Raw genomic sequence first — 20,765 nt, 5'->3', positions numbered from 1 at the left:
CAGGGAACAAAAATACTTGGAACTTGTGGAGACATGACTCAGCTCCAGGCTTCAGCAGAATAAAGACACAAAGATATGCAGCTAAAACAGCAGCTGGGAGATAAATGAGGCTGTTGAGTTTTGGCAGCTGCTTTGTTTATTCTATTATAGATTTACACATGAACATCAGTGCAATGGAAAAGCTAAAAACTGAGTAAAACACAATCGTATTTGGTGAAATATATGTGCTACATTTAGGCGGTAAAGACAAATGTTTAAAGTTGGAGGAAATGATATTGTGCGTTTGTTTAAAGAAAAGTATTTAGTCGTGTTCTATCGTTTAGGACTCCACCTGACGTTTGTCTCTTTCTCTTATAAACTCGGTGACACAAACAGCTCAAACGTCAGAATCAGACTGGTTCACTTCAGGATTTTGTGCCTGACTCATCATTTACAGCTGGTCAATACCAAACAGACACAGATTAGTCGAGGAGAAAACATTCCTCACATACGTGGCCCATTACCCACAGGCCAACACACAAAACCAGTCAAAAGTCCGGACACGCCCTCTTATTCAGTGGTTTTCTCTTCATTTTTTACTACTTTATACATTTATATTCACACAGAAGACGTCAAATATATGAAGTACGATATAATGGATTATGTAGCAAAGAAAAAATGTTAATTAACTTTACTAAATAAAAAAAAATATATTGTATTTTCATATGTTCAAAGTAGCCGCCCTTTGCTGTGTCGAAAGTGTATTCAATTTATTTATTCTTCCGTATATTTAATGTCTTCTGTGTGAAATGTCTGTGTCCCTCAGTCGTCGAGGTTTGATCCACAGTAAAAGAAAAAGAAAACTTCAGGAACATTATTTTGCAGATAAACAATAAATAAATGAATGAAAAAAAAATAAAATAAAAAAAAGCCTCAGGTAAAGTACGATATACACAAATAAAAATATCTACTTCTATTTAAAAAAAAAAAAAAAAAAATCTGTAACTGGACAAAAAGTTGTGTAAAAAGTTAAAGTTTCGCCGCTTTTTCAGTTCCTCAGAGCTTTTCTTTCTTTTCTTTTATCATGTTTGTAGAAAATGTAGAAAAAATAAAGGAAAAAGGAAAAAAAACCCTATAAATGAATGAGGCGTGTCCAGACTTTTAACCTTTAGGACGAGTTTAAACCACGTCAGCTAAAAGTCTGGACACACCCGTCTATTCAGTGTTTTTTTTTTCCTTTATTTTTGCTGCTGTCCACATTTATAAACAAACAAGAGACATCAGATAAAAGCAAAATATATGAAATTATGTAGTAAAAAAAAGTTAAATAACTACTCAAATATATTTAAAAAGTAGTTATTTACTTGTTTTTTGCAACATAATTCCATTTTACATCATATATTTGATCTATAAAAATGTAAAAAAAATAAAAATAAAATAAAATAAAAATAGCAAAAATAAAACTTAAAAAAAAATAATTAATTAAATGAATGAGGGGTGTGTCTAAACCTTTGTCTGGTGTTGTAGTGTAAATAATAATGTTTAATTCTGGCAGTGTTTCTTGCCGTACCACTCGACTCCTAGTCTGCTTTGTATCAGGCTTTGTTTGGGCTGTTCTGAGTCAAAATGACGTTCTCGAGGTTCACTGCCAAAGACGCATAAATGTCGTCACTTTTAGCAGCTCGGCAACCGTCAAGAACGTCATTACGAAGATCATGTGACACAGATCTGCTGTGCCCACGCGGGGGGTTTGCTGTCGTAGGGCAAAGCGCTTCTGACGGTGGATGTTGACGCCGTCGGTTCTTCTTCTGCTTCCTCCCTCTCTCCTTCTGCTTCCTCCCTCTCTCCTTCTGCTTCCTCCCTCTCTCCTTCTGCTTCCTCCCTCTCTCCTTCCTCGGTGGTTCCGTGTTTGCCGACCCATGTTGGAAGTTCTAGGCCCGGCTGAGCAGTGAAGGGCTTTTCCAGAACCTTAAGAACTCTCTGGACCTGTAAGAGCGAAAGAAAAAATACTCAAAGTTCATTCTGAATCTCCTATTGTCCATTTTTTCTAGTATTTTGTTTGTTGGTTTGGCAAAAGTTTCTGTTTCCTCGGATTGAAAAAACAAAAAAAACAGTCAGTTTGGGAGCATAGGCCTTCTTCAAGAGACAATGATATTTGACGATTATTAACACAATTTTCAGTGATGATTTTGATTGAATAAAACATGAAACAACAAAAAAATGGCAAAAAAAAAAATTAAAAATAGTAGGTAAATGGTCAGTCTTTTTTTCTTGTGTAGATATAGATTATTTTAGTGGTTAGGGGTAAAAAAAAACAAAAACATAAATAAAGAAAATAAATACATAAAAATAAAAAAATAAACGAAATAAAAATGCATAAAAATAAAATAAAATAAAACAAAACACAAAACAAGTATGCAGATATATCGATACAATTTTCAGTGATGAATTTGGTTAATTTAAATATACTAGCAATCATAAAAATGGTAAATGGTCACATTTTTATACAGCGCTTTTCCACTTTCAAGGCTCTCAAAGCTCGTTACATCAAGGAACCATTCAGCCATTCACACACACATTCACACACACATTCACACACACATTCACACACTGAGGTTGAGCTGGGTTAAGTGTCTTGCCCAAGGACACAATGACGTTCATCTGAGGGAGCTGGAATCGCACCGCCAACCTGTGGGTCAGTGGATCTGACCGCTCAACCAGTGATGTTTATATTGAAGCTTCAGATCAGTGGACACTCTACCAACTGAGCCACTGTCGCCCTGATCTAAAACATTCTGGATTAAAATATAATTAACAGTATTTTCCGTACCTCAGAAAAATCTCCGTTCTCTGCCGCCTCAATTGCATTTTGAGCGATATAGTTCCTCAGAACCACACGTGGGTTGGTGCTATTCATCACCTTCACCCGCTCATCCTGGACAGCTGTCACAGTATCACTCTGGCCTTCCAGTTCTCTCCCCAGACGCTTCCTGCAGCAGTGATAACATGCATCATTCCGTCACACAGTTCAGGCAACGGAACAACCTCCCATTTCCTTTCACATTTTGTCCATCCTGATAAGCCCCACCCACTCACTTCGTTGAACTGTTGAAGCTGTTCTCTTGACCCCACCCCTCACCTGTAGCGTGTGATCCACACAGTCCAGTCCTCCCCCTGCTTCACCTTTAGCTGTTCTTCGCTGGACTCCATCAGGTCTTTAAGTTTGCTGAGCTTATCTAATTGTCTGGCTATTGTCGCTCTGTCCGATATCATCTGGAACAGAGCGGGATTGGTCTGGGCCAGCGACAGCAGCATTGCCAGCTCCCTGTCAGGAGCAGACAAAAACAAAGCTTTCAATGTGAGAGATAAATCCAGACAGGGGATATGAGGTAAGGCAACGGACACGGCCTCAGGTCTGACTTAATACATTTATTACAAGACAATAAAGATAAAGACAAGGTAAAACATGATTGTGTCTTAGATCATTTCTTTGTGTTCAAGGTCTAAATATTTGTTGGGGACAGTTCTTAGTTTATCATGAAGTGAAGTAAGTAAAAGAAATACATTTTATCAGTGTATGAGCAATAAAAAAAACTTTTTAAATTACAATGGTGTAAGAGGGTAAGAAAAAAGGTCTGCAGGGGATTATCACTGTGCAGAAGTGATCATGTGATCAGAGCCGTACCGTGGGTCCATTGTGGGTTTATTGGCCGCCTTTAATTCCTCTAAAGAAGCACACTGCTCGAGCAGAAGCTGTGTGGCCTGTCGGACAACATCCACCTCATTTTCACCCTCAGTGGGACAGGAGATTTGGCTCAAACTGCGAAATGTGTTGGTAAAGTCGGCACCTGTAAGAGTTGTCAGTCAGTACTGTATATAAAAAGTGTTTTTTACACATTTTGAGCTGATTACTACCTGTGTTATGCATAGTCTGTAGGAGCTCAGTGATCAGCATCTCATCTTCTGGCTCCTCCTTCTTGATTAAACCGAGCTTTCTCCTCATATTCTCCAGGTAGAAGCGGTTATACACATCCATGTATTCATCGATGATTCCCTTTGCTCTTTCAGGAGGCAGATCAGGAGCTAGAGCCTCTGCCAGCTTCACTATGTTCCACCTGCAGACGGCCGGCTGGGCCTGGTATGAGTAACGACCAGAGTTGTCTGAGGCGTTACAAATAAAATCCGGGTCGAATCTGAGCAGAACAAAGCAGCCATTTGATTCTTTTCATAAACACCTTAAAACACATTAATAAATAGAAATGAACTCCTAATACAGTTATAACTGTCACAATAACCATCATAGCATAAATAAAAACAAATGAAAAATAATCAAACACAGTAAATGCATTAGAAGCACATCAAACACTGAAATGTATTAACCAAATCAAATGGAGGATTTGTTTTTTTTTCTTCCACCGTTTTACATTTATTGACATATTTTACCTGTCCATGAACCCATATGGGCCATAGTCCAGGGTGAGTCCCAGGATACTCATGTTGTCTGTGTTTAAAACTCCATGGCAGAATCCTACACACTGCCACTGGGCCACGAGTCGAGCGGTGCGGTGCACGACCTACAGGAGGGAACACGAGGGCGACTTTTATGGTCTGTTAAACCTGCTGATACTGTGAGCTGTGGCCATTAAGTGTAGAGTTTTGTCTACTATTCATCTACAACACTGGATAAAAACGTTCCAAAGGCTGAACTGACCTGACTTCATTTAACTTTAGTCAATAATGAGACAGAAGTTCTCAAACCTCTCTGAAGAAAGCCACATTTCTCTCCACACGGTCTGGGAAATTCTTCAGTATTTCAGGATAAAACATCTCAATGACATAATCCATCATCTGTCCTCTGATCTCATCACGTCCGTAGCTCGGCCCCTGTCGCCCTGTGAACTCATCCGCCTGTTTAAAGATCTCAAAAGATCCAAACCTGTAAAACAAAATGGTATTAGTTTGGCTTTTAAATGAATAGTAATGAGGGAAATAGCTGATGAATTCACCTGAGAAAAGTGGGAGCGATACGCAGGACCACAGAGCACCTCTCATGACGAGGACGGCCGCTGTAGTAAATATCTCTCAGGACCATGCTGTCAGAGGTGACCACAGACCCGGCTCTGGTGGTGGGCACTCCCAGGAAGAACATGGCCTCACTGCACAAGAACTCTCTTATACTGGAGCGGAGAACCTTACGACCATCAGCTTGTCTATGAGAGACACAGTAAAACTAAACATGAAAGCTGTTATATTGAGATGATCCGCCTTTACAAAGGGGTGTCCAACGTGAGGCCCACAGGACAAACTTGGCCCTCCAGTGGGTCTAATTTGGCTGTGGAGAGGTGTTGACATTTGTATGCATTAGATTTTGGGCTGAAAACATTGTCAGTAGTAGCAGAGAAGAGCAAACCATCCATCCATCCATTTTCTTCCGCTTATCCGGGGCCGGGTCGGGGGGGCAGCAGTCTAAGCAGGGACTCCCAGACTTCCCTCACCCCGGACACGTCCTCCAGCTCCTCCGGTGGGACCCCAAGGCGTTCCCAGGCCAGCCGAGAGACATAGTCCCTCCAGCGTGTCTTGGGTCTTCCCCGGGGCCTCCTCCCGGTGGGACATGCCCAGAACACCTCCCTAGGGAGGCGTCCAGGAGGCATCCTGAGCAGATGCCCGAGCCACCTCAGCTGGTTCCTCTCAACGTGTAGGAGCAGCGGCTCTACTCCGAGCTCCTCCCGTGTGACCGAGCTCCTCACCCTATCCCTAAGGGAGCGCTCGGCCACTCTGCGGAGGAAGCCCATTTCAGCTGCTTGTATCCGCAACCTTGTCCTTTCGGTCATTACCCAGAGCTCATGACCATAGGTGAGGGTAGGAACGTAGATTGACCGGTAAATAGAGAGCTTCGCCTTCCGGCTCAGCTCCTTCTTTACCACAACGGACCGATACAGCGACCGCATCACTGCAGACGCTGCACCGATCCGCCTGTCAATCTCACGCTCCATCCTTCCCTCACTCGTGAACAAGACCCCGAGATACTTGAACTCCTCCACTTGGGGCAGAGACTCTCCACCCACCCGGAGAGAGCAAACCACCTTTTTCTGGTCGAGAACCATGGCCTCGGATTTGGAGGAGCTGATTCTCATCCCAGCCGCTTCACACTCGGCTGCAAACCGCCCCAGTGCTGCAGGTCCTGGCTCGAAGAAGCATCAGGACAACATCATCTGCAAACAGCAGAGATGAAATCCTGTGGTTCCCAAACCAGGCCCCCTCCGGCCCCTGAACCAGACCCCCTCCGGCCCCTGAACCAGGCCCCCTCCGGCCCCTGAACCAGACCCCCTCCGGCCCCTGGCTGCGCCTAGAAATTCTATTCATAAATATAATGAACAGAACCGGTGACAAAGGGCAGCCCTGGCGGAGTCCAACATGCACTGGGAACAGGTCTGACTTACTGCCGGCAATGAACACAGCTCCTGCTCCGGTCATACAGGGACCGGACAGCCCTTAGCAAAGAGCCCCGGACCCCATACTCCCAGAGCACCCCCCAAAGGACACCACGAGGGACACGGTCGAATGCCTTCTTCAGATCCACAAAACACATGTGGACTGGTTGGGCAAACTCCCATGAGCCCTCGAGGACCCGATGAAGAGTATAGAGCTGGTCCAGTGTTCCACGACCAGGACGAAAACCACACTGCTCCTCCTGAATCCGAGGTTCGACTATCGGTCGGATTCTCCTCTCCAGTACCCTGGAATAGAATTTACCGGGAAGGCTGAGGAGTGTGATTCCCCTGTAATTGGAACACACCCTCCGGTCCCCCTTCTTATACAGAGGGACCACCACCCCGGTCTGCCATTCCACAGGTACTGTCCCCGACCGCCACGCGATGTTGCAGAGACGTGTCAGCCAAGACAGTCCCACAACATCCAGATCTCGTCCATCCTCGGAGCCTTGCCACCGAGGAGCTTTCCAACCACCTCGGTGACTTCAGCCAGAGTGATGGACGAGTCCGCCTCTGGGTCCCCAGTTTCTGCTTCCTCCTCAGAAGACGTGACAGTGGGATTGAGGAGATCCTCAAAGTATTCCTTCCACCGCCCGACAAACCAGACCAAACCAGTCTATCTCTATAAAAACAATTAAAAAGAAGTGATTCTAAATCTCTCTGCTGTAGGTATGGCACAAAAATTAAATTAGCTGTCATGATTATCATGGCCAAAATAACTCCTATTAACAGTTAAATAACAATAATTATTAAAGTTGTTGACAGTTAAAAAATGTTATGAATATAAATAATGAATCTATATTGTGAACAGATTCCATATTTAAACAAGAAGAGAACATCAGGGAAAAGTATTTTTTTCTGCACTTTCTGGTGATATAATGTTGATCTTTGTGGGTGATTATCACGATTAACACTAACGGTTACGGTCTACCCTTTTTATGATAAATGATATTATTGTTTATTGTCCCATCCCTACTGTAGGAGCCATTTGTTTATTTTTATTTGTTTCAAGATTAGTTCATAACTTTTGGTTCTTAGGAAAGTAGTTTGCCAGTTTATTTCTTTGGGTTAATTTTCATATTTAATACATATATTTTTGCTATGTTCATATTTTGTATGTTTTGCTAGTCTAATTTAGTTTGTTTTTTGTTTTTTTTACCTCAGCACCTTTACCGTTTCTGGTTTAGTCGGTGGGGCACCTGGGGGATATAGGTGGGTGGCACACATAGACCAGAATGCACCTGGGTGGGCCTGTGGTTTTTAACCACCTGGCAAGAGAGACAGTAAGTAGACCTGAACAAAGGTAGATTTCAAAAACATGCAGAACAAAATAAAGTACAGTAATATGGGCCGATTCACCTGGAGCCAGAGGGCCACATTTGTTTGGACATGCCTGAACCAGACTGATCTAAAATGTACTTTTTCAAATTGCTAGTAAATTATATAAATCTACAGACAGTATTTGCTTTATTATATTAGTATTTCTGTTTTGATTTGTTCTATTGTGATTTTAAAGTCTTTCTTATTCTCTAAAGTACTTTGAATTATTACCAAATAGTCAACAACAGTCATACTTTACAGACCAGCTCCTTAAATGTGCCTCACAGCCAAATACTGACCTGGAGTAAGGAGTGAGTCCGGCTCCTTTCACCTGGATCTCCCATCTGCCACTGGGGTTTTCCAATAAAAGGTCAGGGTTTTGTCCTGGTGGAACTTTCACTTCCCCCAAATAACAAGCAGCCCCGTCCCCCAGCTGTCCAGCGAACTGTCCAAACTGATGTCCACAGTAGCAGTGAGCAGCAGGCTCTGACCCGGGCATGACTCTGGACCCGCTGAGGTACTCTGCTCCACGGGGCTCCTGCAGCACCTCGTCCCCGCTGAGCCCCAGAAGAACCAGCGCCTGATGTGAGACCGCCACAAACCGAGGTCTGACCAGGGGCTGCGGCTTAACCAGGGAGAAACAAGCCCCTTTCACCTGCCTCACCCCCGGGTCCTCACACGAGTCCAGGGGGAGTCTTTTCAGAGCGATGTTGTCGAAGGGGAGTCGCTCCAAACAGGACTGACTTAAAGCTAGCCCCATGTCCTCCATCCTGACCGAACAAAAGCGCCTAAACACGGACACACCCGGGAGCAAACAGCGCGGAGAGCCGAGCCGCGGGCCTATGTGAGCCATCCACCTCCGGCCATCTGAGTTCAGTGTCGCACTTTCAGAAAAGTTCGCTCAAGTCACGCTTTCATAATTTCCTAATCCGGATGTTTACTCGCTGTGGTGTTACGTTATAATATGTCGTGCCGGAAACAAAGGCGCGCCGATGATTGGTTCCGCTTCATGACAATATACAGTTTACCACAGCAAGGCGAGTTTATCTGTAAGGAATAATACGTACACAAGGTAATTCACAGTGCTTTACAGAATAATTAAGACATTTATTATTATTTTATTATTTATTTATGTTTTGATTGTTGTATTGTGTTAGGGTTATCAGTCCATGTTTAGTCCTGGTTTAGTCCTCCTCATGTGAGATGGTTCTTGTGGCTCATGTGGGAGATGTTCTTTGGTGCTGGTTTATGGAGAGACTTGTTCACACTGAGCTGCTTTAAAATCTCTGAGCCACAGGAGCCAGAGACCTGAGCCACAAGACACATGTGTGAAGTACTTCCTGGTTCTAGACCTGAGCACAGGACTTAACAGATCCATGCTGCCCTGCATTTTTTCATTTTCTTTTAAAACATTGCACTTTTTTTGGCTTTATATGCACTTTTAGGCTAATGTATAATTTTCATGAAAACATAACTCAGAAGATACTGATACTGTGGAGGGTCCGCCACCTGATTGTCTCCATGGAAATGTTATTGCTTTGTCTAGAATGTTCCACAGTATAGATTAAACCCGTCTACAACAAGGAAGAGGAGCAGGTTACAGCACTATATTACATTACGATTCGGATCTGTGGAGAGACGCCCCTATTCACAGAAGGAATCGGTGTATTTTTGAGCAACAGAAACAACCATAATGAATAAATGCTAGATAAATATGTTTAATGTTACACCATGGAACATTCAAGGCAAAGTAATAACATCTCCATGGAGACAAGTAGGTAGCAGACCCTCCAGGAGAAAGGTTGCGCAGTGCACCTTTAAATATTAATTGAGTGTCTGGTAATTACTGATTCTTACAGCTAAATTATAACACATTTTTGTAATTTATACTGAAACTCGTGCTACTAATTAATTTAAATCTGACATACTGTGATAAGGTGAAGTTTATTCAATCTTCTCGTCCAATGTTGTAACATGTTGATCAAAGTAAAATAAGTTAATAGAAATATTCCCAAACACAATATAAAAATGACCAAAAAACACCATCAGTTGACATCTGTATCAACACATTAAAAAAAACAACTTCACAGTAAAGTTTTCTTAAATAAAACTGCTCTGGGGAATTTATTGCATATTTGATACAATTATTATACATAATCTCATTGTATTTCTTATTAAAATACTCAGATGGCTTTTAGCTCATAGTCAATGCATATAACAAGTGTTTATCTTTGTAACTACATGACCAGAAACCCAGAACCAGTTTATAAAAGTCCAACTTAACAAGCGCAGAGAAAATGTGACAGAAACGCATTTTAACCTGAGGCACATTTACTGTAGGTCCTGCATAAAGTCTGGATCTGACAGTGACCGAGTACAAAACCATGGAACTGCTATGGTCCCATTTAAATCAATAAAATGATTACGACAGAGCGAACGCCGTGTTGTAGAAACAGGCATTGTTCCATATAAAGATTCTCTTGCACAGCCCTTACAGCTAAATCAGGCACTTGTTGTTGATAAGACCAACAAGTGGGTCAACATTAACAGTAAATGTTGTATCTTTTTTTATATTATATTTAAAATGTACATAATTTACTCATCATCATATACAAATAAGGTTAGCTTCAGAGCTGTAATGGACTGAAACAGCACCAGGGTTTTTACGGGCACTGAGTAAAGATGAGAAACCCTAGTTATGGCTCACAAATAGTAGGTATAATGTTTAAAAGGCTCCTGATATGAAAGCTAAAGTAAACGAAATGGGTTTTAGTAAAAAAATATATAACAATGTTTTGGCAAAATGCTCTAAGTACTGTTACTGTTTATTTGGCAGTACTGCTCTGTTTACAAGAGCGTCAGAGGTAGGAGAATCTAACCTCCTGAGGTCCACTGCAGCGACTGGTCAAACCCTCCAGCCACACGTCCAAGTAAGGCTATTGGTGATAGATGCATTTTTAGTATAGATTTGTCATTAATGGCTAGAAAAACCTTTGGGATCAAGCGCGGGATAGTCTCAGATTTTCCACTATTCCTTTGACGGCTGGTAAAGACAACAGTGTTCTGCCTAGAGTCCCTCCGGCTCGATAGCAGGCGTATCCCACAATGCCCATTAGGACGCCTTTAAAGACGGTCTGCAACACCCAGCCGAACCTAGAGGGCGGCGCCACACTGAGGAGGAGATGCAGGGTAATAAAATCAGTCACATTTCATCATCGCGAGTATTAAAACAGTTACAATCCTTACCTCATGATTTCATTAATGTTGAGCTCTTTCTCCCAGTTCTTTTCTATTCCAGGGACATGGCCCATCCCCACGACTCCCACGACGACACCAGGGACTTCTAAACAGCAAAAAGTACTATCTTACATTATGTACAATGCAAAAATTAAATAACACATGATCAGTGTTTCCCATTGAGAAAGGAGACGATGGTGGACGGCCATGATATAGTTTTTGTAACGGTAATTTTTTGAGAAAGACTGAACAAAAACACCCCTGAAAGAAAATGGTATTCTGCCGAGTCTGAAGATTTCACTGGATTTAGTGATTTGGACTGAGATCCAGAGTAATATTGTTAATTAAGGCATAAAAAAAACAAGCTATCTAATTAACTGTTAGTATCTTATGTTAACAAACCAGACACGTGTTCAGTTCATGTTCAGTTCCTTTAAAGATAAAATGTCTGTTCTTGGTCTCGGATTTGGTAAAAATAAATTTACCCAAAAAATGTGACGTATAGTCCAGAGCAACTTATGTTTTTTTCTTCATTATTATGCATTTTTTGGCTGGTGAAACTTGTACTCCAGAGTGACATACTGAGTAACGGGTGACATTTATACTCCATAAATTGTATTAAATAAATGTTTCAAATTTGTGTTGCCATAGTCTCTCTATAAACCTACAGGAAATACCCATTACTGTACGTAAACGGAGAAAAAAAACAATTTTACTACAAAAATGCATACATACTCTGGCCATTAGGGGGCGCCTCCACACAGCGTGTAGCCTGCCTGAGTGTGTGAGTGAGGTAAATGTCTCTCTCAGCCACAATGGTCTGGTGGAGAGCTGGAAATTCCCCAATCATCTCTGACATGGTCTGTTCAAGCAGATCTTTCTGTTTGCATTTCTCTACATCTTCTTTGCTAAAAATAAAATGTTCAGATGAGCGTTAGAAACTGGTGATCCATTCTGAATGTGACAAAATGCACAAAAATATCTATACCTAATGGGGTCAGAAAGAAAACAAAGGCCCCATGCCAGTCTCGCCTTCTGCCAGAAACTAAGAGCAGCAATCGCTCTTTTAAACGTCACAGGGATGGGTCTGTCCCCGAGGTGGAATTTACAGAACGGAATCCTCCCGGCCTGAGAGTGAAGAAAAACACATCAAAACGACATGCATCCATTTTGGTTCTAGCTTTTTGGTTTACATTGTACCTCTTTAAACGCCTCCCGAAACTCTCCTCCAGGAGCCATGCCCAGCTGTTCTGTAATGTGAGCTGAAACTTTGAGTAGAAGAATCTGCATCAGACCAGACATCAGCCCATTCTGTCAAAACAAACACAGGATGAAAGTTAATAAATGTATCAAAAATGATTGACAGACACTATGTTTATTCAATACAATTCAAAAACAAAACCTGTTTAATGGCCTGTTGAACTTTTTCTAGGTTGATGTCTTTGGCTTCCTTCAGCAGCGTGTTCTCATCCATCTTTAGCATAGACACTCTGTACTGGCACAGCTCCACCACCACCACGTCTGGCTGAACAGCTCGGATTGTCTGCGATGTAAATAAAGTGTGAGACAAATGGATGATAAACTGATTAGACAAATACATGGAGTTTCATTTAAAATTAAAATAAAACAGGTCAACTAATCTGCAGGTGTGTCTACTGTGAGTCGTCTTTGTGGTGTTGAAGATCACATGGTAATTCCAGACGCACCGATCGATCTGATCTCACTCATACTTCCTACTTCACATCATTAATTTTAAGTACATCATTACAAACCGCACTGCACTCACTGTGGCCACATCCTTTTTACTGCTGTCACTGAAATGGGCAGTGCCCACCAAGTACAAAGTGCTGCCATCAGGGGCAGTGAGACAGGAGACCGTCTCTGGGAGCTCTGGGGACGACTGGCGCCGACGAGAACGCAACTTCCAAAGGAGCTCCATGGCCTCGCCATCAGCTACAAAATGTTTTCAAAATGTGAGAAAATAATTAATATATAGATCATTATATCAGCAAGAACGTTTCATTAGTGAGTACAACAAGAAGGCTCAGGGTTGTGCGCTCACAGTTGTGCGCTCACAGTTGTGCGCTCACAGTTGTGCGCTCACAGTTGTGCGCTCACAGTTGTGCGCTCACAGTTGTGCGCTCAGATTTGTGTGCTCAGTGTTGTGCGCTCAGTGTTGTGACATTGTTAAGTCTTTCTAAAGACCTGGAAGATTATCTGAGGATCATCTTGAGCATTGCATAAGAACAACCCAAAGTATAAAGAAAAATACAGAACAAACACTTTAACAGCAATTTACCACGAAACAAATGACTAATTTTTTACATGTATAAAACAGCACAAAATGATACAAAGTGAGTGTCTCACAGAGGCCTGGGGGAAGACAAGGCAGTTCCTCTTCTGAAGCATCCTCTGGGCCCACAGACTCCTCCTGTCAACACAAAAACACTGTTTAAACCAGGTTTTTACAAACTCTACACTGCACTGACCTTTAACAAACTAAAGTATCAGTCACACACCTCTGAATTATTGTCTGGGTCCATGATCTAAACCTGGAACCTACAAAACAAATCAAACATATGTTTAGAGACACACAGAGCTCAGGCTTCAGCTGCTTCAGACTGAAACTCACTGACACTAAAGAGGCTGAAACTGTGACAAACCAAACAAACCTGTAGTTTATAGATGTTTTAAAGAGGCTGATGTGTAATAAGACCCTGTCTGTGTGGACTGTCCTGAGACTCTGTCCACAGTAAACACGCCTCAGGTTTAGCTAGCACTGAGCTAACAGAGCTAACATGAACAAACATGAACAAACAGAGACATAAAGAGTCACAAAACCACCCGAGACGAGACTATTCTGTGTAAAACTCACAGCAGAGCCTCAAACAGCTGTCCCCGAACACGAGACATACTTACAGCAGCAGCTCCTCTGTCAAATGAGCCAAAAGAGCCAGAAACAGCAGCGCAAACCGCACTGCACCATGGGAAATGTAGTCACTCCACACACGCAGCTTTTCTGTACTTTATTTGTGAATAAAACTGTAATAATATCTATTACAATTGTGACTACGTTCTATCATTTTGTGGGGCTAAATATATATGTGATTTATATATATATATGTGATTTATATATATATATATATATATATATATATATATATATATATATATATATATATATATATATATATATATATATATATATATATATATATATATATATATATATATATATATATTCCCCTGCCCCAAAAAGAAGGATACATTCTTTATCCTGATACTGTACTTAATTCTGTACCTTGGCAGGGTTCAGGGCTTGGGGTTTGACACTGTGTCGTTGCACTGACTCAAGCATCATGGGTAATCTCATTGTAGCTCAGATCAATGTACAAAACCCACAGGTCTAAGCACTTCAGACTCAGGCCTACAGTGCTTCACATCCATTGTCTGTTGTAGATTAAGAATCACTGGTGTTTTTGTGCTGTTCAGATTCAGATGTGCCGTTTAGTAAAAGTATTCACACATTATAAAGCCCCAGGTCCTGCATACAGCCTAATCCTAAAAACACTAGTGTCTAAATAGCATTTAGTGAAATAAGATACTGTGTAAGCGCATTCATTATTGCCACAAATATATTGTGATCTTTTGCATAATGCTTGTGCAGAGTGAGTGTATTGCGTTGAGCTCCATTTCTACTGTGGGATAAAGGGACTCACTCACCATGACGTGTGCTAAGTGCATTGTTACTGAACACATAGTGAAATGTGGGTGCCTGACCCTGCATGTTAGCACCCTGTTTCATGAGGACTGCTGGTATTATAGAAAAGTGATAATCAGAACAGTCATCCTGAGACATGTGACAGTATCTCCCACAGACTAAACACACACTAAACACACATCTGTGCCATTAATGCCACCACATCATGTGCTCGTCACGCCCTGGTGTTGTGCGGCAAACATCTCTTACACAGCAGCATTTTCATTATTCACAACCATCTGTCAGGTGCTATAAAAGAGAGTCCATCAAAAGGTAGAGGTGATAGAAGACCAAGGTCGTCAAGTGTGCTAGGACAGAGCTTTGTAAAAGTCAGTCTTGTTTTAACATTCGCCTGCTGCAATGAGTTCCCCAGGTCTCTCTGCAAGTCTCCTGCGGTTCTCTTCATCCTCGTCTTCCTCAAACAGATTATGATGAATACTTAATAGCTGGTGTGCAGGAGCGATGGTCAGAGACGGAGACAGACACTCGATGTTTGCAGCCTGAGGAAGAGGATCCCGTTGAGAAGGAGAGGATTTAGGGCTGAGGGCGTCTTCACTGGACGGTGGGTTTGGACTCAAACCGTTTACATAAGTGTTGGTGGGAAGGGTCACTGCAGAAAAGGCAGTAGTGGTGGATTCTGGAGAGCAAATCTTTGTCTCTGAAAAAGAAATAATGAAAACAGAAACTACCTTTGAAAAAGTACAACTGTGTGATCAGTTTAGAAGAAGAAAATCCCACCTGTCATTCCACTGGACACGTGCACGATCGTGTGTGTGCCTTCAAGAAACACCTCATCAATGCTGTGCTCGGAGGGAACGGGGACAGTCGCCGTGGTCCCGACCTTCGGTTTACGAATCGTGAGCATGTACGGATGGACGTCCAGAGAGAAGTTACGAGCGTGTTTCTTTTCCATTCCACTTAGATCTGGAAAAACATAATACAGTATTTTATCACCATCAAATACTCTCTGAGCCCAAACTGTCATTCATAAAAAAGCCACAACCTTTTGTCGGAGTGTTGTGTGTGCTTTTGTTATCGAGGAGTGGAGCAATGAGGCTGTCGGCAACTGTTTTTCTTCTCAGAGGTTTAGGTTTTTCAGGCTTTGCAGCTTCTAAACGCGTCACCGCGATGGGCTCCTGCAAAAGAACGACAAGAACAAGAGAATAGAGGAAAACTGATAGTGCACACACACACACATACACACCCCCACACATATACACACACACACACACCTTGAATGTATGAGGCAGTGGATTTGAAGATGGAATCCACTTGATTTTTTTGCGAGGTCGTTTGATGACCAGAGGCTCTGCGCCCAGCTCTCCCACTCCCAGGTCACTCGGGTCCAGATTAGGGTCCAGAGTCTGAATCCCAGACTCCCTCACGGTGGGAGTAGAGTCGTGGTTGGACTGTGCGAGTGCGGCTAACAGTTGCCGGACCACATTGTCATACATCAGGTCACTCTCATTAGTGATGAAGTCAAGTCGGTTCAGTGACTTGATGTGGTCCCTGTTTTCATTGCAAAACATGGCCAAAATATTAATATCACAAAACTGAGATTTCTGCCAGCTCTTCCGAGTCTTGATACCTACTTTATGTAGTTTGTCAAACACAAAGTTCGATTTCCGAACTACAAATAAGTTTAATAGATTCAACAGAATAATGAAGTTGACAGAGCAGAGCAGAGCGATGTCCACAGCCGCCATGATGCGCTGCAGCTGCACCGCGGGGAGTTTACAGTTTACCTTGAGCTTCAGCTCAGGATAGCTGCTTATGTCTGGGGGCTCACCCAGAGCACACGTGAACTCATTCTGTCTCTGCCGGGAGTAGTAGGCGCTCAGGTAGGAGATGGGGATGGAGCTGAGGCAGATGATCGCCAAATGACGAGCGAAATAAAGTTTAGCCAGAAAGTTACTTTGACCTCGTCTTTCCAAATACTTTTCAAACAGGTTCTGCTCTGGACTCTTCTCTTTCTCTGCATTCTCAATGATCTCCCGCCTCTCTCTTTCTGTTATACCAGGTCCTTTGGATTGGATTTGTTTCTCGATCTTTGGTGCTCTGCCCTCAGCAGCTCGGTGATAGCAGTTATCAATCTCCTGAAGTAGGAAATTGAGCTCTGAAGTGAGTCGTGTGGAGGCAAGAAACTCCCATCCCAGTACAGGGATGTACATGATCCCTGCAAACGCCAGCAGCGCGTAGGGCAGAAACTTGTGCTCGAACAGCGAAGGCCACAGAGGAGGCTCCACTCCAGGCACGGCGTCGCGCAGCTCCGTCCAGCAGTAGCCTCTGGCGTACAGTGCTTGGTCTCGGGTGAAGTTGTGGGGGGTGTAACAGTAGATGGACTCCTCTAAACACAAAGAAAGACAAAGAAAGAAGCTGTTTGTGTTTTGATGTTTTTCAGTAATAAACTGTTCACATGACTCCCACATCTTACTGCTGTTAAGCCTCGTCACAGTTGGAGCTACATCTGCTGCAGAGTCTGACTCAGCAAAGCATCGGATCCTCTCCTCCCAAAACAATTCCTCCATATCAGATTAATAATTCATTAAGAAAATGATTATTTTATTGCTTTTCAAAAATCATCCAGGGCTGTTAATTTATTCTGGAAACAATATGTTTCTCCAGCCTGTTTGTTTTGTCCAAATTATGATTGTGTTGTGCTGTGTGTGTGTGTGTGTGTGTGTGTGTGTGTGTGTGTGTGTGTGTGTAGCACCTGCTGGTCAGGACTTGAGCGCTCTCTAGTGGCCGACCTCCTCACCTGCAAAGTTCCTTGTGAAGACGAGGGTGACGAGGAGGATGGGGATGATGACTGTGCCTATGGTGACGACTCGGTCAAACGGCAGCTCCAGTTTCAGCTGCACCATGAGTCCCGCCAGCGCCCCTCCCTTCTCGTCCTGAGAGGAGCCCGGCAGGATCAGCTCCTTCAGCTTCTCTCCTGCGAGCAGAGCCGTGGCCATGTCTAAGTTCTGATCGAGAAGGTTCTGCATCCGGAATCCAGCCCCCTGAGCCTGACCCCGCTGTCGGTGAACTCTGAGGCGTCACACGGGACACTCAGCTCCGGCCTTCACATGTGAACGCCACGAGAGACATCCTCAGAGATCCAAGGCGCCATGGAGGAACTAAAAACCTTCTCGTTCTGTGTTTTAGCGCTGCTTTGTTTGGGAGGTGTCCTTGTGTTCTCCGGGGAAGTGATTGCTGCTGAGGAGTAATAACACAGGTCTCATTTGAGTTCAAGTCTGGGTCGTCCTGTTCTGAAATACAAAAGAATATCCTTGATTAAAATTGTAGATTCAGATCAGAATAAACAAGGAAGAACAAATAAACAGAGTCCCAACTGAAACATGTGCCAAAAACACGTGCTCAGAACACTTTGAGTAACTATTCTGGTACAGTTACTTTCTCTTTTGGGGGTTTTTCTGAAGAGAGTTACTTTTTAAAATCAAAGGAACACATCATGGTCTTACATCATGTAGTTTAGGCTTCAAACTGCATCGAATAACTGAGAAAAAGATAAATAAAACACAGCTTTTAAGGTGAAGCAGGTGCGATTTTTCCTTTTCCAATTAGAGATCAACAAAAGTACAGTGAAACACAAAGCTGTTTTTAATCCTATGTTGTGTTTTTCCAAGTTGTAATTTTAATTTGACGATGATTAATTATGTTTTGATTTGTTGTATTGTGGTTTTAATGTGTTTCTTATCCTGTAAAACACTTTGGATGACTTTGTGGAGCAATTGCACTGTTCAAATAAACATGTTTTGCCAAATATTCTTCCATTTACTGCTGTTAACCTTATTCAAACGACTGAAACTGTTTAAAAAAAATCACGCTGTTGTTTTAAAGCAGTAAACCGTGTTATCTCTGATCCACACGGCGCATATCTCTGACCAGAGCCGCGTCCTCTGGAAAACCCACACTGAATAAAGAGGCAGGACAGAATAAAGCGACATGATTAATCGCATTAGCTCCTGTTCAAACCTGTATCTTTGATGATCTTCCGTAAACATTAATTAGGTGTTTTAAGCTCCCCATGAAACTGTCAGAAGGTTTCATGGACGTGCACCGAGCGGAGACGTGTCCACTGTAAATGAGACGAACTGATGTTGTTGTAGAGAATCAGTGTCCAACCTTTACAAAACAAATGTGTCAGAGAGCGACTCATTTCAGCGTCTGCAAGAAACTGAGGAAATAAAAGAGGCGCAGAAAGCTTCAGACGGGCACAGTTAGATGTCTATAAAACATAAACCTTTACCCATTTGTTAGTGCACAAAGTTAGGCATCAAAAAGACACATTTACACTGAGAATTGGCGTTTAATTAACCACATTCAGGGGCTCGGTGAGCTACAAGGAGAGATACACGTTGGAGATGCCTCTTATAAAGTCATAGCTCCATCTGCAAAAAGTTATGTCAAGATCAAACCTTTTTCTAACCTTCTGTCATGATCCTGCATTTTCTGGCTCCCTGTGTGCTTTCCCCTCCCTCACCTGTCTGAGCCTGGAGCTGGGCGGAGTTCCTGGCTCCTCCCACGCACCTGGAGCGCATCAGGGCAATTACCTCCACCTGCTGCGGAGCATAAGTGGAGCCAGGACCAGACACTCGGCGCGAGATCGTTGTCGTTTCTTCACCCTGTTCTGTGCTGGATTATCTGCGTTTCCACATCCTGTTCGGTCCTACGCGTGTCTTCACCCCGCTTGCTGGACCGTCCCTGCTCCGACCCTGCTTCTACCCTGCTTCCCAGCCCTGGTACTGTCTTGGCTTTTCTCTGCACTCCACGTCCCTGCCCTGGTGCTGCCCGCATCGTTGTCTCCGCTGCACTCTATGCTCCGCTCCTGGATCCTGGCCCGCACCTGGCTCCCTGCTCACCATCAGATCTACCCTCATTTCTGTAATACTATTTCACAATCTGTAAATAAACACTGTAAATCTGCCCCGAGTCTGCACTCTTTGGTCCGCACCTGCACTAGCCGTTACGACACCTTCACAACTCCATATTTCTTCTTTATATTATTGTGAGTTGTGCAAATGAGGTTTAGAAATGAGAAGATCTGCGTGTTCATTATAGGATGATTTTTATTATGATTTATGTAGCAAAAGACGTAGTTTAAATCTGTCAACTGGACAAAAAGTTCAGCAGCTAAACATCTTCGTTCCTACAAGACGCTTCTTCAGTTCAGGCCTGCTTTGAACCCGGTTTGGACCTGGTTTAGACCCGGTTTGGACCTGGTTTGGACCTGGTTTAGACCTGGTTTGGACCTGGCTTAGACGTTCTCCAGACCTTGAACGGTTTAGTCCTGTTTCACTGCATTGACATTTTCTTAATTTTCTACTCTGCTAAAACCAAAATGTCTTAACGCACCACATTCGAAATATAAATCAGTCTCGAAGTATTAGTCAGAATCTTTTTTTAGGATAGAGTTGTAGATCAGTCTCAGGTTTCCGTTCCTGTTTTAAGGATTGTCTTTCCTCACAAAAATAGCTTCTTTAAGTCTCCTCTCAAATCATTTCTTTTCTCTGGCTCAGATCTGAACCTCACCATCTTCAAACGAGTGGTTAGTGTCTTTGAGATGGAGACGTACAGCAGACTGTGGTCCTGAGCTGCTCTCTCTGTGTTGGTTCATTCTTTTATGAAGTGTCTGTTTAGTTTCTCCAATGTAACGCTCACTGCACTCTTATTTTGTTTATAACTCAAGGTTTTGTCCTTTGGGTGAACCAGGTTTTATCTTAAAGTGTTTGTAGGTTTGAAAAAGACCGGAATCTCGTAGCGTCTGAAGATTCTCTGAAGTTTTTCCGACTCACACACCCTTCCTTCTAGGTTCAGATGTAGTTAGCTCCTCCCTTTGGACAAATATAAGCCAGTGTCCAGCAGGAATCTGACCAGAACTGAAGATGAGCAGCCAATTTGTCCAGTTGACAGATTTAAACTTCGTCTTTTGCTGTGGATCAGACCTGGATGACTGAGGGACACACCGACATTAC

The 20,765-nt window shown here is 42.9% G+C and overlaps 3 protein-coding genes across 4 annotated transcripts; all 3 read right to left on the bottom strand.

The window, feature by feature from the left end:
- Window positions 1–82: 82 nt before the first annotated feature.
- Window positions 83–8,729, bottom strand: selenoo1 (selenoprotein O1). 2 transcript variants are annotated; one of them, XM_055222317.1, is made up of 9 exons: window positions 8,090–8,729; window positions 4,986–5,189; window positions 4,738–4,915; window positions 4,423–4,553; window positions 3,895–4,172; window positions 3,665–3,827; window positions 3,119–3,304; window positions 2,810–2,969; window positions 83–1,965 (listed from the first exon to the last, which is right to left on the bottom strand). In XM_055222317.1, exons 1-9 carry the CDS (start codon window positions 8,641–8,643, stop codon window positions 1,684–1,686), a joined length of 2,136 nt encoding a protein of 711 aa, XP_055078292.1. In that variant the 5' UTR covers window positions 8,644–8,729; the 3' UTR covers window positions 83–1,683. The 2 variants fall into 2 exon arrangements, with proteins under 2 accessions (XP_055078292.1, XP_033823974.1); XM_033968083.2 differs by having other exon boundaries at window positions 1,693–1,965; window positions 8,090–8,677.
- Window positions 8,730–9,716: 987 nt separating this feature from the next.
- trabd (TraB domain containing) lies at window positions 9,717–14,017 on the bottom strand. Its single transcript, XM_033968439.2, has 10 exons — window positions 13,947–14,017; window positions 13,547–13,586; window positions 13,395–13,458; window positions 12,814–12,980; window positions 12,430–12,570; window positions 12,228–12,338; window positions 12,016–12,155; window positions 11,763–11,935; window positions 11,037–11,133; window positions 9,717–10,961 (listed from the first exon to the last, which is right to left on the bottom strand). The coding sequence occupies exons 2-10, from the start codon at window positions 13,568–13,570 to the stop codon at window positions 10,790–10,792; spliced, it is 1,089 nt and encodes a 362-aa protein (XP_033824330.1). The 5' UTR covers window positions 13,571–13,586; window positions 13,947–14,017; the 3' UTR covers window positions 9,717–10,789.
- A 946-nt stretch (window positions 14,018–14,963) lies between these two features.
- On the bottom strand, window positions 14,964–17,774 carry panx2 (pannexin 2). Its single transcript, XM_033968184.2, has 5 exons — window positions 17,546–17,774; window positions 16,020–17,134; window positions 15,791–15,923; window positions 15,526–15,711; window positions 14,964–15,445 (listed from the first exon to the last, which is right to left on the bottom strand). The coding sequence occupies exons 1-5, from the start codon at window positions 17,772–17,774 to the stop codon at window positions 15,129–15,131; spliced, it is 1,980 nt and encodes a 659-aa protein (XP_033824075.1). The 3' UTR covers window positions 14,964–15,128.
- Window positions 17,775–20,765: the final 2,991 nt, after the last annotated feature.

The sequence above is a fragment of the Periophthalmus magnuspinnatus genome, chromosome 6 (assembly GCF_009829125.3).
Source record: "Periophthalmus magnuspinnatus isolate fPerMag1 chromosome 6, fPerMag1.2.pri, whole genome shotgun sequence".
In the NCBI taxonomy this organism is placed as follows: Eukaryota; Metazoa; Chordata; class Actinopteri; order Gobiiformes; family Gobiidae; genus Periophthalmus; species Periophthalmus magnuspinnatus.
Note: the sequence above shows the minus strand (reverse complement) of the source record. Positions and strands in the feature narration are given on the sequence as shown.

What these genes read in the sequence shown, in the direction of transcription:
- trabd (XM_033968439.2), bottom strand. Translation starts at nt 13,570, where the DNA reads ATGGACCCAGACAATAATTCAGAG. An exon ending in TTGTCTTCCCCCAGGCCTCT is followed by an intron (nt 12,981 to 13,394) that starts GTGAGACACTCA and finishes AACATTTTGTAG; the next exon opens with CTGATGGCGAGGCCATGGAG. An exon ending in TTCGGGAGGCGTTTAAAGAG is followed by an intron (nt 12,156 to 12,227) that starts GTACAATGTAAA and finishes CTTCACTCTCAG; the next exon opens with GCCGGGAGGATTCCGTTCTG.
- selenoo1 (XM_033968083.2), bottom strand. Translation starts at nt 8,643, where the DNA reads ATGGCTCACATAGGCCCGCGGCTCGGCTCTCCGCGCTGTTTGCTCCCG. An exon ending in ATCGCTCCCACTTTTCTCAG is followed by an intron (nt 4,916 to 4,985) that starts GTGAATTCATCA and finishes TTTGTTTTACAG; the next exon opens with GTTTGGATCTTTTGAGATCT. An exon ending in ACAGACTATGCATAACACAG is followed by an intron (nt 3,828 to 3,894) that starts GTAGTAATCAGC and finishes CAACTCTTACAG; the next exon opens with GTGCCGACTTTACCAACACA.
- panx2 (XM_033968184.2), bottom strand. Translation starts at nt 17,774, where the DNA reads ATGCAGAACCTTCTCGATCAGAACTTAGACATGGCCACGGCTCTGCTC. An exon ending in ACACAACACTCCGACAAAAG is followed by an intron (nt 15,712 to 15,790) that starts GTTGTGGCTTTT and finishes ATGTTTTTCCAG; the next exon opens with ATCTAAGTGGAATGGAAAAG. An exon ending in CGTGTCCAGTGGAATGACAG is followed by an intron (nt 15,446 to 15,525) that starts GTGGGATTTTCT and finishes TTTCTTTTTCAG; the next exon opens with AGACAAAGATTTGCTCTCCA.